The sequence below is a fragment of the Chelon labrosus genome, assembly GCF_963514085.1.
Source record: "Chelon labrosus genome assembly, chromosome: 12".
In the NCBI taxonomy this organism is placed as follows: domain Eukaryota; kingdom Metazoa; phylum Chordata; class Actinopteri; order Mugiliformes; family Mugilidae; genus Chelon; species Chelon labrosus.
Genome location: NC_140345.1, coordinates 9,555,889 through 9,569,929, shown reverse-complemented (window position 1 = coordinate 9,569,929; position 14,041 = coordinate 9,555,889). Strand labels below are relative to the sequence as shown.

At 42.5% G+C, this 14,041-nt stretch overlaps 3 protein-coding genes across 4 annotated transcripts; 1 reads left to right on the top strand and 2 right to left on the bottom strand.

Annotated features, from left to right (window-relative positions):
- The first annotated feature begins 1,282 nt into the window (after nt 1–1,282).
- cdc42ep5 (CDC42 effector protein (Rho GTPase binding) 5) lies at nt 1,283–4,049 on the top strand. The gene is made up of 2 exons (XM_084557511.1): nt 1,283–1,419; nt 2,201–4,049. Exon 2 carries the CDS (start codon nt 2,211–2,213, stop codon nt 3,126–3,128), a length of 918 nt encoding a protein of 305 aa, XP_084413637.1. The 5' UTR covers nt 1,283–1,419; nt 2,201–2,210; the 3' UTR covers nt 3,129–4,049.
- A 133-nt stretch (nt 4,050–4,182) lies between these two features.
- Nucleotides 4,183–9,596, bottom strand: grwd1 (glutamate-rich WD repeat containing 1). Its single transcript, XM_084557510.1, has 7 exons — nt 9,324–9,596; nt 9,097–9,214; nt 7,204–7,369; nt 6,904–7,114; nt 6,415–6,560; nt 5,527–5,718; nt 4,183–5,072 (listed from the first exon to the last, which is right to left on the bottom strand). Exons 1-7 carry the CDS (start codon nt 9,544–9,546, stop codon nt 4,764–4,766), a joined length of 1,365 nt encoding a protein of 454 aa, XP_084413636.1. The 5' UTR covers nt 9,547–9,596; the 3' UTR covers nt 4,183–4,763.
- A 1,399-nt stretch (nt 9,597–10,995) lies between these two features.
- Nucleotides 10,996–13,841, bottom strand: LOC311496503 (uncharacterized protein). 2 transcript variants are annotated; one of them, XM_084556388.1, is made up of 5 exons: nt 13,240–13,841; nt 12,782–12,891; nt 12,356–12,427; nt 11,977–12,123; nt 10,996–11,789 (listed from the first exon to the last, which is right to left on the bottom strand). In XM_084556388.1, the coding sequence occupies exons 1-5, from the start codon at nt 13,250–13,252 to the stop codon at nt 11,406–11,408; spliced, it is 726 nt and encodes a 241-aa protein (XP_084412514.1). In that variant the 5' UTR covers nt 13,253–13,841; the 3' UTR covers nt 10,996–11,405. The 2 variants fall into 2 exon arrangements, with proteins under 2 accessions (XP_084412514.1, XP_084412515.1); XM_084556389.1 differs by having other exon boundaries at nt 12,782–12,888.
- Nucleotides 13,842–14,041: the final 200 nt, after the last annotated feature.

Below are 14,041 nucleotides of genomic sequence, written 5' to 3'. Positions count from 1 at the left end.
TTGGGGGTTATAGCAAACTTAACATTAGACGGATAAAAATGCTCACACATTGCAGACAAATTCTGGTCATTTTAAGCTCATGGGGAGACCGTTTCAAAACAGCATTTTGACATTCATATATACTATAGCCTTATGTGTTGCGTTTTTCAATTGTGTTTTGGGGTAATAAATAATTCTGAACACAGGGTAGTCTTTACAATTAATTTAGTGAGCTGTGCTGAGTTAGTTGATCTTCTAGAGGAATTTGCACAAAAAGCTTGATATTATACATTTTAAGCAAATACATTTAAAATAATAATAATAATAATCAAAAACTGACCTTGTTAACATCAGTGTTGCCAACCTCATACCTCAACCCCACACTGATGTCCAAAAACAATTAAAACACACTGGTGATCAGAAATGAAGTGACATGAACATGTGCAACTGTTCTGATTCAGCAGCAAACTTACAACAGGCTTCTGTGACCGCACATCCCACTAAGATACAACATCCTCCTCCTAACAAACGCACTGGTCGCTCTTTTTTTAATGTAATTTAGAAATGTTGTGCATTGCAATTAATTTATTAAATTAAATTACACTGCCATTAGTACTCCTTTTAAAAAAATAAAAAAACCTTTTATACAATACATACATTGTACATTGTAATATATGTTTGTGTTATGTGTTATATTCTCATTTTATATGTGAACTGTGATAGTAGTATACAAATAAATATAGACATATGTCCATAAATCACAGTGAATAAATAATAAATAAATGATAATTTTGCGTAGCCTGCAGTGTTTAATGAATGCTTTAGATGTATTGTTGTAATGTTTAAATATTCTTATATCTACTCCTAACAGGGCAATATCAATGTGATATTTTTAAATGTGGGCCCCAGTAAAACTGAACCCAACAAATAAACAAATACAACTAAGGAATAGTCCTTTAAATAGAATTACACGAAAACTGACTCAAAAATAAATTCTAGTAAATGACTTGTGCGCTGGGGCAGGTTTTCGTTTTCTTATTATTTCCAACTCTTCAATACTTTGACTCAGTAACATCAATTAAAGTTGATACTGTGACAGAGACAATTAGCTGCTTTCTAACAACACACAACTCCCATTCACAGTAACTAGGCTACACTGTAAACAGAAACTTGTTGTGCTGGGAGTCGGTTGTACTCTACATTAGTGTGATAGAGTCCACATGCAGCACCGTGATCCAGCTCTGCGCTCTAACGCGTCACTTCCTCAGCCCTTGCCCATCCCTTTGGAGAGAAAAAAAAAAAAGGAAAATTCACACAGGCAAACGACGGCGACGAAAAGAGCGAGGGAAAAAGTTGAGAGGGAAGCGAAAGCGAAAAGCCAGATGAAAAAGTTGGATAGTCAGGAGGAAGCCATCCAAAGACCAGTATATACTCTTTAAAGTAAGTGTCTGAGTACTTTAAATCTTTTGCTGACGCTCGCTCAACTCAGTTTGTGAGTTGAGTTTTACACTGATCCAAGGGTTCCTATCACAGCTTAGTCAACACTCTTGAGCACTCATTACCACCGGGTTAGTAAAGTTATGGATCAGGTTACATGTTGAACTGATAAGCAGTTTAATTTAATCAGTGCTGGAGATCTTGAAAGTTGGGCTAGGCCTGTGAGCCCCCTCCCCTGCTAAATCTAACTCTCACACAAACACACTTTAAGAAAGATTTTTGTCATATATACTTGTTAACATGTATAAAATGTCATTAATCTCAAGTGAAATGCCATCAGATACGTGTGGCTATGAAGGCTATCACCTAGTCTTGTAATTATTAACTAATATATAAAAAAAAAGGGGTATGTTTTTTATGCTGATATCTAAAGTGGATCCTCACCAGGTGCTTCAACTGTTCAGATTTGTTTTTGTAGATAAAGTCACAGTCTTGTTTTTGCCTACATACAGCCCTGAGGGCAGAGAAAAGTATGTGCTAACGTTGCATATGACTGCTTCAAGTACAAGTCTCAGCATGGCCTTCACAGCCGCTCCACCGCCAGAATGCTCATTGCTTTCCCACAATATTGCACAACACGGTGGATTTTGATGCGGCTCTGTCCTGTCAGGACGCGGAGCCAGTCTGTTCACTTGCTTTCTGCACTTTTTTTCCACTGTTATCTCATTAACTCTGATGAAATCATCCTCTCTGTTTTGGCTTCTTTCTCCCCTTTGCCCTGCAGTTCTTCAGCCATGCCACTCCACAAATCAACTCGGGCCCCTCGCCTGGACCCCACCATGATCTCGGCCCCGCTTGGTGACTTTCGCCACACCATGCACATCGGGAGAGGAGGGGATGCCTTTGGCGACACCTCCTTCCTGGCCACTGTAGGTCCAAGCCCGACCAGCCCTGACCCTGGTAGTCCAGGCACCATCCCAGATGCCGACGCTCAGGCGGCGGTCAACCACAATGATCTTCATACAGATGCTCCAGGAAGCCCACTGAACAATGAGCTTCACCACTCAGAGTCGGTGTCTTCATTCGACCTGGACCTAGACCTGGGCCCGTCCATGTTGGGGGACGTATTAGGAGTGATGGACGGCTTGGGACTTGACTCTAATGAGGAGGATGTGTTCAATCCCAACGGTGGTACATCAAAACAGGGGAAAGGGGGCATGGAGATGTCTGTGAACATGCAGAACGAGTTGAACGGGAAGAACTTGGACGGGCTAGATGGAAACCAGGTGGGAGACAGCAGGATACCAGATGGCAATGGAATCAAGCCAAAGGGGTTACGACCAAAAGTGAGATTCAGCGACAAACGAGAGGAGATCATTCGCCAGGCGTCTGAGGAGGAAGAGGGTCAAGGGTTCGAGTTCCAGGATCAGCCGCCATGTAATAGTCCGACGAGGGGTGAGAGCGAGAGGGGAACGAGCCGAGAAGGTGAATCCGAGTCCACCGGTCACAAAGTAGATTTGCCACCTAGTCCTGGCTCTTCAAATAGCTCGGAGTATGAAGGAGTCACTTCACTGGACAGGAGGAGGGTTGACAACTGCCACTCAGAGACTGATTCGGAGGAGGAAGAGGAGGAGGAGGAGGAGGAGGAGGAAGAGGAAGCAGGACGAGGATACACATTTGAAGATGAGTTTGATGATGAGATTGGTCTATAGAGGATGGGTATGGTTCTCAGAAAGCAGATTTTTGATGTCAAGCATCAGATCTTAATGCAAACTGGATTTTATAAAACTCAGTGAGATGTATACGAGACGATGTTGCTCAACTGGAAAAGACATTTTGTTTTATCTACAAGGGTAACAGATTTGGAAATCGGGGGAAAAAAATGGTCATTAAGGCTATTCCAGTGAAAGGTTTGTAGCACTTTGATTCATTGGGAGCATTGATATCGGTCTGAAGCTCAGTGAAAAGTCTGATTCAGGTAACATGAATGATGCTTGCATTGCTAAAATTTTGCCATGATTTATGTTTGACATCTAACCTGCACACAGTCGGCTCTGTGTTCATTGAATTCTGTCTTATTGTGCCTTAAAGAGAGCTGCATGCTCACATTATTGTATACTATGTTATATCAGTGTCTTTATAGTTATTTCTCGTATTGCATGTTTATTACTGTCTGTCTGTTGATTTAGCATACATTTGAAAAGCTTTACAAAGTGTCCCCAAAGAGGTCTATAATGAATGACTGTGAATTTGTCACATTCCAAATTTGGCAACGAGAGTCTCTCTGAACCAGGGAGACTCTCGTCGAACTAAATTATGCGTGTTTTCATAGTGCAGTTATTTTGCATGTTTTCAGTTTACCAAAGCTATTCTCTGGGGCTTCACGCGAAGACAATCATGGGATTTTAAGGTCAATCATACATTAGGACCAGCAGTGAGTCTTTGTACATGCTCTTAGCTTGTATAATGTTTTTTGTTTTTTTAAAAAAAAAATATATTTCCTAATGCTGTAAAAGGGAGAGACCGATATGCTCATCTGTTGAAAAATGCTGGTTTAAACACGTGTTATCCTGTGGTTTCATGAGGATTACGGTGAAAACAATAAAGTCATTATTGGGATTTTAAAATAACAACCAGTCTTGGCTTTGAGTTTTTCTTGGTAAATTCTCTGGGTGTCTGAAATCACTGTTTATTATATCATCTGTCTGCCAATTTATGTGAAACCGGTGAGAAATTTACTCCATTTAGTGCCCACAGACATTACCACGACTACAACAACCATGGCACAGCACGTATTTTTACTACTAGTAAGGAAAGTCAGGTGTATTAATGCATAGAAGTCCTCTCATAATTACACACAGGTGTCTGTTAAAATGTCTGCTGTGAAAAAGATCCTTCTATAACAATTTCGCAATATTTCGTACTCATGAACGTCTTTTGAGTTTTCTCTGCAGGAAACGCACTCGAGTCGACACATAGGTAGTAGAAGACTTTTATGTAGTGACAAGCTGAAATAAAGTAATTCCATGCTTTTCCTTCGGGCAGACAACTCTCCTCCATCTTTATAAATGTTAATTCAGCTGAAGACAACAGATGTACAATTTTAAATGCTTTATTCTAAGCATTCATCAGGCAATGCCTAAAACAGCTAACACATGTGTAAATGATACACACTGAACGTTTAAGAGAAACATGTGGTGCCTATGTTGGCAAGTAACTGTCAAAGAAGAGTTTTTACTTACATAACAAAGTTCTGTACATTATTACAAGCTCCGTACTGCCCATTACACGTGTACATTAAATGTGTACTAAATGCAAAATCATCCTTTTATCTAAAAACACACACACTACACAGATATTGTCCTGAACACATTGAATCCAGACAGCGCCGTGGAGATCATGACGCCAGGTACTTGTGGGTGCCAGTGGACCTCTTTGATCTCCGACTGGCCCTGGTGCAGGAACAGCAGTTGAGGGGGCAGGTCCCTCAGCCCCTCCACCCTGGCGCCCACGTCGCAAGACTCCACGGACAGGTCCCACTGGCTGACGACGTCGTCCGCTCCCGAGGCGGCGAACACGCTGGAGTCCACTGGGTTCCACTCCACCGACGTGATGGGAGCGCTGTGCTGCTTGAAGTTCGCCACCGGCCGGCCAGTCTAGAGGTAGAGGACAGCAGTGAGGTCACAAAAAGTAAATCTGTGTTTTTCCTTAAGCTGCAATAAAACATTACAGAAGAGTTGCATTTGTTTTATAGAAATTTACTGGCATTTTGACAAATGCGTTTAGATTTCTGGTCCTCACTTAACTCTCAGCCAGAAAGCATATTTCCCAAAATGTTCATTTATTCCCTTCAAGAGTGAACTGAAAATGGCTTCCTATATTGAGACTACAATAAGGTACGAGATGGAACAAAGGTTAGTAGATGGGTGGGGCCGATGGCTTTCAGATAGTGTAATATTATAAGCCCTAAACATTGTTTTGCATGTGGTAATAATGGTGGGTTATATATGAATCATATAAACACACAGTGATAATAACTCAAAGCTGTACGGTTGTCAGTGGCATTGTCTAACTTGTGTTCAATGATATCATCGTCATTTTGGTTTTTACCTTAAACTGTCGCAGATCCCAAACTTTCAGAAGCCCATCGTCCCCTCCTGACAGGAGGAATGGTTCGCTCCTGTTCCAGCTGATTACATTGACATCTGAGGAGTGAGCGCCGTCTGCTGAGAGCATAGAATTGGGCGGGGCGCGGATATCCCAGATCCGAATAGACTGATCTACCGAGCAAGATGCAAAAACCTGCGGCAAAACAAAGGAGAGCAAAGAGATTTGGACTTTGAGACGTGAGTTTAAATATTTACAAAACATGAACCTTATCACCATCTCATACACGGAAGGCTATTTAATACTCTGCAAAGAACATGTGACGTGCAGCAGTCAACACCAATTAGGTCGACAAGTCCCAGGGGTCTGACGTAAAGAGAAGAATGTACATTCATGGAAGTGAAAAGGTAACAATCAGCGTCAGTCTGTAAAATGCACATCCACATACCACTGACTAGTTTGGTGACAAGCTGCAGCACTAAAACTAAGGCATATAAATAACATATTTCAGTCTGTAATTTACATAGCGACAGTGTTACCAGTCGTCATGTTTTCAACACAAGTTTCAATCATTCCAACTATTCACCTCTCTCAACACATCCTTTTTTTTTTTTTGCCTATGAACTCTCAGCAAAGCATTTCCTGATCAGTACATAATTAATCCCTGTGAAAAATGTGTCATCTGCTTTTCATTCATCCTCCAGCTGAGGAGGAGGCACTGGGGTCAAAGGGGAAAATGAGGACAGATAGCTTGCAAGTCAAATCCCAACATGCTTCTCTAACACTTTGCATCCAGATGTTTGAGGGTGCGGAGGAAGCGCACACAAACCCAGAAAGGTTTCATTCAGCACCACGTATGGAGGCGACCTGCTATGTCAGTCTACAACGTACTGTGGCTTCTGTAGGCGACCACTGTAGGTCCTCCACGGACTTGGTGTGGGAGCTGAAAGGTCGCTGGTCAATCTGCCATGACGTCCCTCCCTCCCTCGGCTCCCACACGTGTATGTTTTTTTTGCAGTCACCACTGACGAGACGACCTGTGAATAAAATACAGGCACAACAAGAAACATTTTAGTTGAGAGACAGGCTCGTCTGTACTATGCTTTTATAACATAAAGCTAAGTTGCTAAAGTTAATTAAACTATGACCTGTCTACAAACTTCAGATTTAAAATAAGATTCAAATATTAATTTCATTTATTTTTTTCCTTTTTTAGTATGGGTGACCTGGCATTGCTCATAGCAAAAAGGCTCTGGCTGAATGATTGCTCCTCTCTTTCCGTTAGCCCTGTGACAGACTTGCAACCTGTCCAGGAGGTGTGCGAATATTTTGTGTGGGTTTATTTTGTTATTCGGAGATTTACTTGCAGAGCTCACTTACCGGGTACTTTAGGTGACCAATCAATTGCAAAGCCTTCAGTCATGTGACCTGAGAAACTGAAGAGCGCTGTGGCTTCCTTCTGCTCTTTGACGAAGGCAGCCATCACAGCAGAACTGTGGACGGCTTCCAGCTGAGGTCGGAGGTCAAATATTTCTACTTGTCCCTTCTCCGACCACACAGCAGCTAGAGACACATCCCCACACCGGGTCACCTGGAAATTAAGACACAACATTAACCAATTTGGAAAGTAAGTAAAGAATTTGATACATTAGGTATTTATTTGAGAAAATGTCAACATACTCTGACTCTGTTGATACCTCCGTAGTGAGGCATCATGGCAAGTTCCATTTGCGGTTTCTTGTCTTCATCCTCCTCCTCCTCGTCATCGCTTTCTTCATCGCTGCTTTCTTCCCCCTCTTTTTCTTTGTCTGTTCCATGAAGGTTGTACATGCGCATGACCAGAAGTCTGCAAGAAAGTCAGTGCGTGCATTTAAGTATGCAAGAGCAAAACGAATCAAGACACTGTGGGTTTAATAGGAAAGAAACAAAACCAAAAAAAAATGTTTCCATTAACCTTTATCTGACCATTTAAGTTTCCACTGAAGGGAAAATCTTCGCTCTGCGTTTTTGTGGTCGACATTAAGACAAAGCGTAAACTCCCCCAGAGGAAAAAACCCTACACCCTGCTGTACCGTGTCGTGCCTTATTGTTAAGAACCCCAAATCTGCTGTTTAGTAGCATATTTTATCTTTTCTACCACTGGCGTCCACTGTTCGTAATGAAAAGGCTGCGTTAATGGAGCTCTCATACAAAAATAAATTAGTATTATTATTCACTTTTTAATATAGCTGTAAACAAACATTAAGATATGAATGAGTAAATATGAGTGACAATTCATTTAACAAGGCATTAGTGCATTATCTATCAACCATAACGTTATGAGCGTCTGGCCAAAATCACTAGTCAAGTGAATAACACAGACCATCTGGTTACCATGGTATCCATCAGTTAGAGGGCTATATTAAGAAGCAAGAGAATATTTTGTCCTCATGGTTAATGTGTTAGCTGGAGGAAACATGGGCATATGAACTTGAGATCCTGGTCTGCAGTGGTCAGTACTTATCAGAAGGGATCCAAGAAAGGTAAAGTGGTGACCCGGTGACAGTGTCACAGATGGCCAACGCCCACTGAGTAAAGCCTGGCCTGTGTTGTCCAACCCAACAGACTAGCTACTGCAGCTCAAATTACTGAAAAAGTCAATGCTGGTTCTGACCGAAATGTGTCAGAACAAACAGTACATCATAACGACGAAGAGCAAGCGAGCATCAGAACTGGGCCACGGAGCAATAGAAGAATGTTGCCTGGTCTGATGAATCATGTTTTCTTAAACATCACGTGGATGGCCAGGTGCCTGTGTGCTGCTTAACTGAGGAACACATGGCACCAGGATGCAAGAATGATAATGATGGTGGTGGTGGTGGTGCTTGGACTGTTACAATGTTCAGGTAGTGGCATGTATCAAAGTAACATCCACATAAATACCAGCACCCAGGTTTCCCCAAAGAACATTACATTGTAATGAGATCGTCAGATTGGTGGTTTTAATGCTGTGGGCGATCGGTGTATACTGTACACACCTAGAATGTAGTGTGAAACAGCTGGGTGATTTCCCAAAGACACAAACTGAGGCCATGGCCCAGCTGAAACTTTCAAACTGTAGTCGTGACTCCCACACACCTGTCCTGAAAGTAGGACCTGCTAGGTGAATTACAGCTGAAGCTACAACCAGTTTGGTTCAATCCTCAGTTCACTCAGGCCTCTCTTTCTATGACTGTTAGGTTAAAGCAAATTAGTTGTCACTTTTGGGTTGTCCGTCTTTGAAAAAAATATATTAGAGTGTGTGATCTCTGCAGGGCATACCTCTAACGTCATATGGGTATTATGACCTAAAGTTACAGACCTGTGCAGATGTACACATGTAGCCCACCATGCAAAAGCAATTCTGTGTTTACTAGTGATGTGCTGGACCTTGATTAAAGTTTTGACTAATATGTTGCCATGGTTACCACCCTGGAGAACCAATAGTGTACTTTGAAAGTAAGGGTGCTTTGGTCTAAATTTAACTCATGTCAGGTGCTAACATTAAAGAACTTGACCCTGTGAGTGATGTGTGTGCTGTCAGGAGTCCTCTACCTGTTCTTCAGGGCTGTATCAGCCTGTGTGCCCGCACACAGCAGCATGGACAGGGGAAACTGCTCCCTGCTTTCTCCATCTCCATCTCTCAGGATGTCGAAGCTCAGACAGGGCGCACCTGAACACAAACAGCGAAACCACTGTCATGGATTACACCTACACGCGCTTGTACTGACAAACAGATGTCAGCGTGGATAACTTAGTGGTGGAGTTTGTCTCCAACTTGCCTGTTTGGCACTCGTGGTACATGCGGTACGCGGAGCGGTCCATCTCCAGCTCCTGCCCGGGCTGCAGCGGCTCCATCCCGGGCACGAACACCTTCGTCCCCTGCTCTCCGTCCTCTCCTTCCTCGTCCATTTCTTCTCCTTCGTCGTCGTCGCTGCCCGCTTCGTCCATCTCCTCCATCTCGCCTCCTTCCTCGGCAAACGTGTCCTCGTCGGGCGCAGACATCTTGGCTTAGGCACTTCCGGTATGTTGCGCGGCCACGTGGTTTAAACCCTGCGCCGTCACCCCCTCCTATCCCTCTCCCTCTCTCCCCTGTGTCTCTCCTCGCATTTACGGGAATTCAGCTGGCTTCTTTGGCGCTCGGCTCTTTGCTGCCAGGAAAGCTCAGACTAGCAAATATTTGTCTCAGAAAATGCCAGAAACTACAATACCTACGCATTAATGTTAATTTCATGGCGGTTAAGTGATTGTTCAGTGTTGAGTGGAAAATAAGTTTGAGAAAAAATGAACTGTCATTTCCACATTTGGCACCAAATGCATGCATTGCCGCAGGAGAGGGCACTGAACTGTATCGGAGTGAGTCATAAACGATTTTAGGGAGCTGTGATTTGAACGTCCTGGTACTGACCTGGGTCAGGGGTCTCTGTAACTAACGCTGATGGGAAATGAGATGTTGGCTCACTGCTAGGCATCGACCGTCAGTTCAGATATTTATGTATTAGAAACGACAGGTGCTTGGAAATGGGCACTGTGCATAAAAAGAGACGTCCTCTGTCAGAACTCAAGTCATTTTTCTCTTCCAAACTTGACCAAAAACTTGTGTTAGCTGACACTGCTCTTTTACATTTTCCAAATTGCAACTTTAATTCAGTGCAAAAAGCCTAAGTAGCTAGACAGGTCTGTTCCTATAGTGAGCGCTGCAACATACGTCTGTACTTAAAAGATTGCGAAACTCCCATGAGGGCCCTTCAAGAACACCGGTGCATTAGATGCGTGGGTGTGTACAAGCAGGGGCAAGTGCGAGCACCAACAGGGTGCACTTTGTATATCCCCTGTACATTTTGACAGGAGTCAGACCATCTCTGGAGCCCATCCACAGCACATACCTCTCTCATTTATAACTTATCTTTCAGTTTTTAATCAGAGTTAGGTTGTAGAAAATCTGTCGTACACAACTCTGGCATGGTTGGGCTCACATGAATATACTCTAGTGCTGGAATGCAAGATGGCATCGCTTAAACTGTAGTCTAAACATAAAAAGGGTTCGTACAGACAAACGGCAGTGGGGTAAACACTTTTTACTGCACCAATACCACACTGTAAAAGGTGCAACAACAGCTATGCAGGATATCAAAAGCAAAAGCACCTATTGCATTTTACTGTTGTAACCAGTGTGAGGTGGGGCTGAGTGTAATGACTTCATAACATGTTTGGTCTTTCTGTTTACAACAAATATTCATGAAATCTGTAAATAAGCAATTTACTGTCAGATACATGTGGAGAGAAAGGTACACTATTTCCATGTAAATAGCAGTAGAAGCAGCAGCTACCTTAAATCAAATGAAGTATAAGTTTACTTGTAACTGTACATTTCCGTCCTGGATGCCAAACAAACAAAGACCAAAATAAATATAGCTTAGCAACCATGTCATATATCCAAGTTAAACCAACTAATGCATAACTAAATGTCTTTAATTTACATATATGTACAAAAGTAAACACCCACAGACTGTGAAAACTTTCCTTAACATTCGTTGTAAACAGTGATGAAATCCACACAGACGACAGCGTATGTGCATTGGCTAGCTCAGCATTTATCTCTTATTAGCATGGAGAGCATAGCTAGCTGGAGCTTGTGGCTGGCTCTAGAGAAAATGGCTATAAGATTAACTTGTTACAGAGCACTGATGGACAGACGACCAACTCTGGACATTAAATGCCACGTGTGCATGTCACTTCATATTAACAAAGCTTACTGCATTAAAACACACAGACACAAACACAAGAAAACAATCATTCAGTGCCAGGGAAAGTCTTGCATTTTGTGTGCATCCACAAACAAAGAAAAAGGTCCTTTCTAGTGACTAAGGCAGCGACCAGTAAAGGCTGAACAGCAAGGGGCTCCAGACAAAAGCAGAATATGTTCGGGGTAGAGGACCACCACTGGATGAAGGCTGTGTATTATCCATAAACTTGTCAGGCTGTCCTTCTTCTTCTTCTTCTTCTTCTTCTTCTTCTTCTTCTTTCTCGTTACTAATAGCTCGGGTGACCAAGAGTCTGGCCCTCGATGGGCCGAAGTCCTTCCTTTCAACAGAGGGGGGCAAGGTGGGCAGGGGGCAAGTTTCAATCGAAGACAAGCAGCCGACTTCAAGCCATCTACTAAAAAGTTCTGATGTTAGCTTCAGGAGTTCTTCTGGAGAGGAGGATAATGTTGGGAACTGGGCTAGGTCTGTCTCTTCCTGGAACCTCTGCAATGAGAAGACAAAGATGAGCAATCAAAGAAAGAAAAAAACACAATCACAAAATCTTCTGTAGAAGTTATCTAATAAAGTTCGAAACTATTAATTAATATTAATGAAGTGTGTAGTCCCATCTTATTTGAGGTATGTCTATAAGGCATTAGGGGAAAATGTCAAATATTAATGAATGCCCTACCTCTGTATTTTTGTTCTTTCTGATGATTCTATCCAGTGTCAGTTTTAGATCCAGGATTAAGGAGTGATTTAAGTGTTCATCCCAGAGGTTTCTGAGGAGGACATGCCAGGAGTCCTGGAGGACTACTGCAGCAGGGAACACACAACACTGCAGGCAGGTAGAGCAACACACCGGAGTTAGAGTTAGCATTCAGAACAAGTGGCACCAAAAGAACCACACCATTTGCAGTTACATAGCAGTGAGTGTTTCACGTTTATGCTACAGAAGTAATCTAATGAGTACACTGTTCAAAGACAGTAGTTATAAAAACATCAAATGTACAACCTATTTATGGCTATATGACACCTCACTTCTTCTTTTTGATAGATAAACAACTCACCGGGTCAGTGTCGCACAGCATGCTTCTGGTGTATCGATGCACTACATAGTAATCTTTTGGGAATACTGTCCGCTAATGGAGAGAGAAAGAGAGAAGGAGAAGAGAAAATTACATTTATGGCAACTATACTGAACCATATAATACTTGATACTAGCCACACAAGTGAAAACTCAAAACGTTTGATCCCCTTGACTTGTTACAGTCAATGTCATGTGATGACTTTGCAGGTTGTCAGATGACATTACTATTCTTTGGAAAGAGCTATTTACATCTGAGCTCTTCGTGCCAAATAACCCAACCAATGCATATTCTTTAAAGACTGTATATATACTGGGTAAGCAAATAGATGGTGTTATTTCTACAAAGAGGTTATTAGTCACTTAAGAACACTTTATTTACATAAAGAGTCAAAACTGAATCACTTACAAATCCAGTTGGATTAGAGTCAGTGGTCGACTTAATGTTTCTGACGCCTTCCAAGTCAAAGCCACATCCACCACATTCGACAGTTAGAAGTGATAACAGGAGTATAGCTGCTGACATGTGACAAAGAAAGAACAGAAGAAAGAAACACAATCAAATAAATGTTGGAAACTTTCTGTGGTTTGTTCAAACTGCACACCTACAAAAAAAAACATCACATCATTTCCTGTGTCAATTAGGTGTTTCTGCAGAAAACAACATGAAACATGAGTTACTGCAGCCAATCTAATTGAATTGAGATGCAGGAAATGCTATTGTTACAGAACAGTGCAAGTGGTATGAGAAATCAGTTTTAATTCACCAATTAAACTTGTGAGAACCAGTTCTGCTGTTTCATTATTTACCCACGGAGTCCAGAAAGAAAGTCAAAGAAAAGACTGAATGTATTTCTCGCTCCTCACCTGGCAGTGACATCCTTTTATCTTTCTAAGAATGGACACCTCTCCATTTCTCTTGTTGACGGCAATCACTCTGCAGACGTTTCTGTGTCAGTCTGTGAAAGGCAAAGTTTCCTCTGTGGTTTCTTGACAGAGTACGCTGCTGTCTCTTCTCCTTCACTGTTTGATAGTTAGTCGTCTTGCTGACATCCCTTATACAATCCTTCTTTGCGGGGTCCTTTGGTACTTTCCAAAAAATGCCTCATTTATCATCTCGCCCCACCATGCTCTCTCACTTTGGAGTTTCCCACTTAAGTGAAAGGCTGCAGCCCTTTTCCTTTCAAAGCTTTTGTTAGTTTTCTTCTTTCTTTTTTTTTTTACAGTGTGTTTTCCCTTTCCCTTTCTTTCCCCTCACTACTGACCTGGAATTTTCCTGAACAGCCTAATTTAAACCACTCCTCTGTCCTTTCAAAGTGGTTAATGGATAAAGCGACGGAGACACTGGCCTCCTCCTCCTCCTCCGTATCTCTCTCTCTGGTCACTCTGTGTATCCTCACTCAGACACAGGCTCCGCTCAAAGTGAAAGTGCTTGGGTTGGATTGCTTGTCTGCTCCCTTTAAGTTACCGCCCCTCCCACGCCACACGTTTTACCTCACTATTGACTGACCCGGCTCCCTCCCCCCTCTGCTCTCTACATTCCCTGACACCCACCCTCTTACCCCCATCCTCCCCCTTCCAAACCTAGGCCGAGGAGGCTTAGTCATGCAATTGGAGCGTATGTTTTTCATTTGGACTCTCCCCCACACCTCTGCGCCTGTGGATCCCT

Bases quoted from the DNA above. Each gene is read 5' to 3' on its own strand.
- cdc42ep5 (XM_084557511.1), top strand. From the start codon at position 2,211: ATGCCACTCCACAAATCAACTCGGGCCCCTCGCCTGGACCCCACCATG.
- grwd1 (XM_084557510.1), bottom strand. From the start codon at position 9,546: ATGTCTGCGCCCGACGAGGACACGTTTGCCGAGGAAGGAGGCGAGATG. The intron at 7,370-9,096 runs GTAGAGGACTCC...ACTTTCTTGCAG, and splicing joins GATACAGCCCTGAAGAACAG to ACTTCTGGTCATGCGCATGT. The intron at 5,073-5,526 runs GTAAAAACCAAA...CTCTACCTCTAG, and splicing joins GGGATCTGCGACAGTTTAAG to ACTGGCCGGCCGGTGGCGAA.
- LOC311496503 (XM_084556388.1), bottom strand. The intron at 12,124-12,355 runs GTGAGTTGTTTA...ACCTGCCTGCAG, and splicing joins TGCTGTGCGACACTGACCCG to TGTTGTGTGTTCCCTGCTGC. The intron at 11,790-11,976 runs GTAGGGCATTCA...TTCTCATTGCAG, and splicing joins GAAAGAACAAAAATACAGAG to AGGTTCCAGGAAGAGACAGA.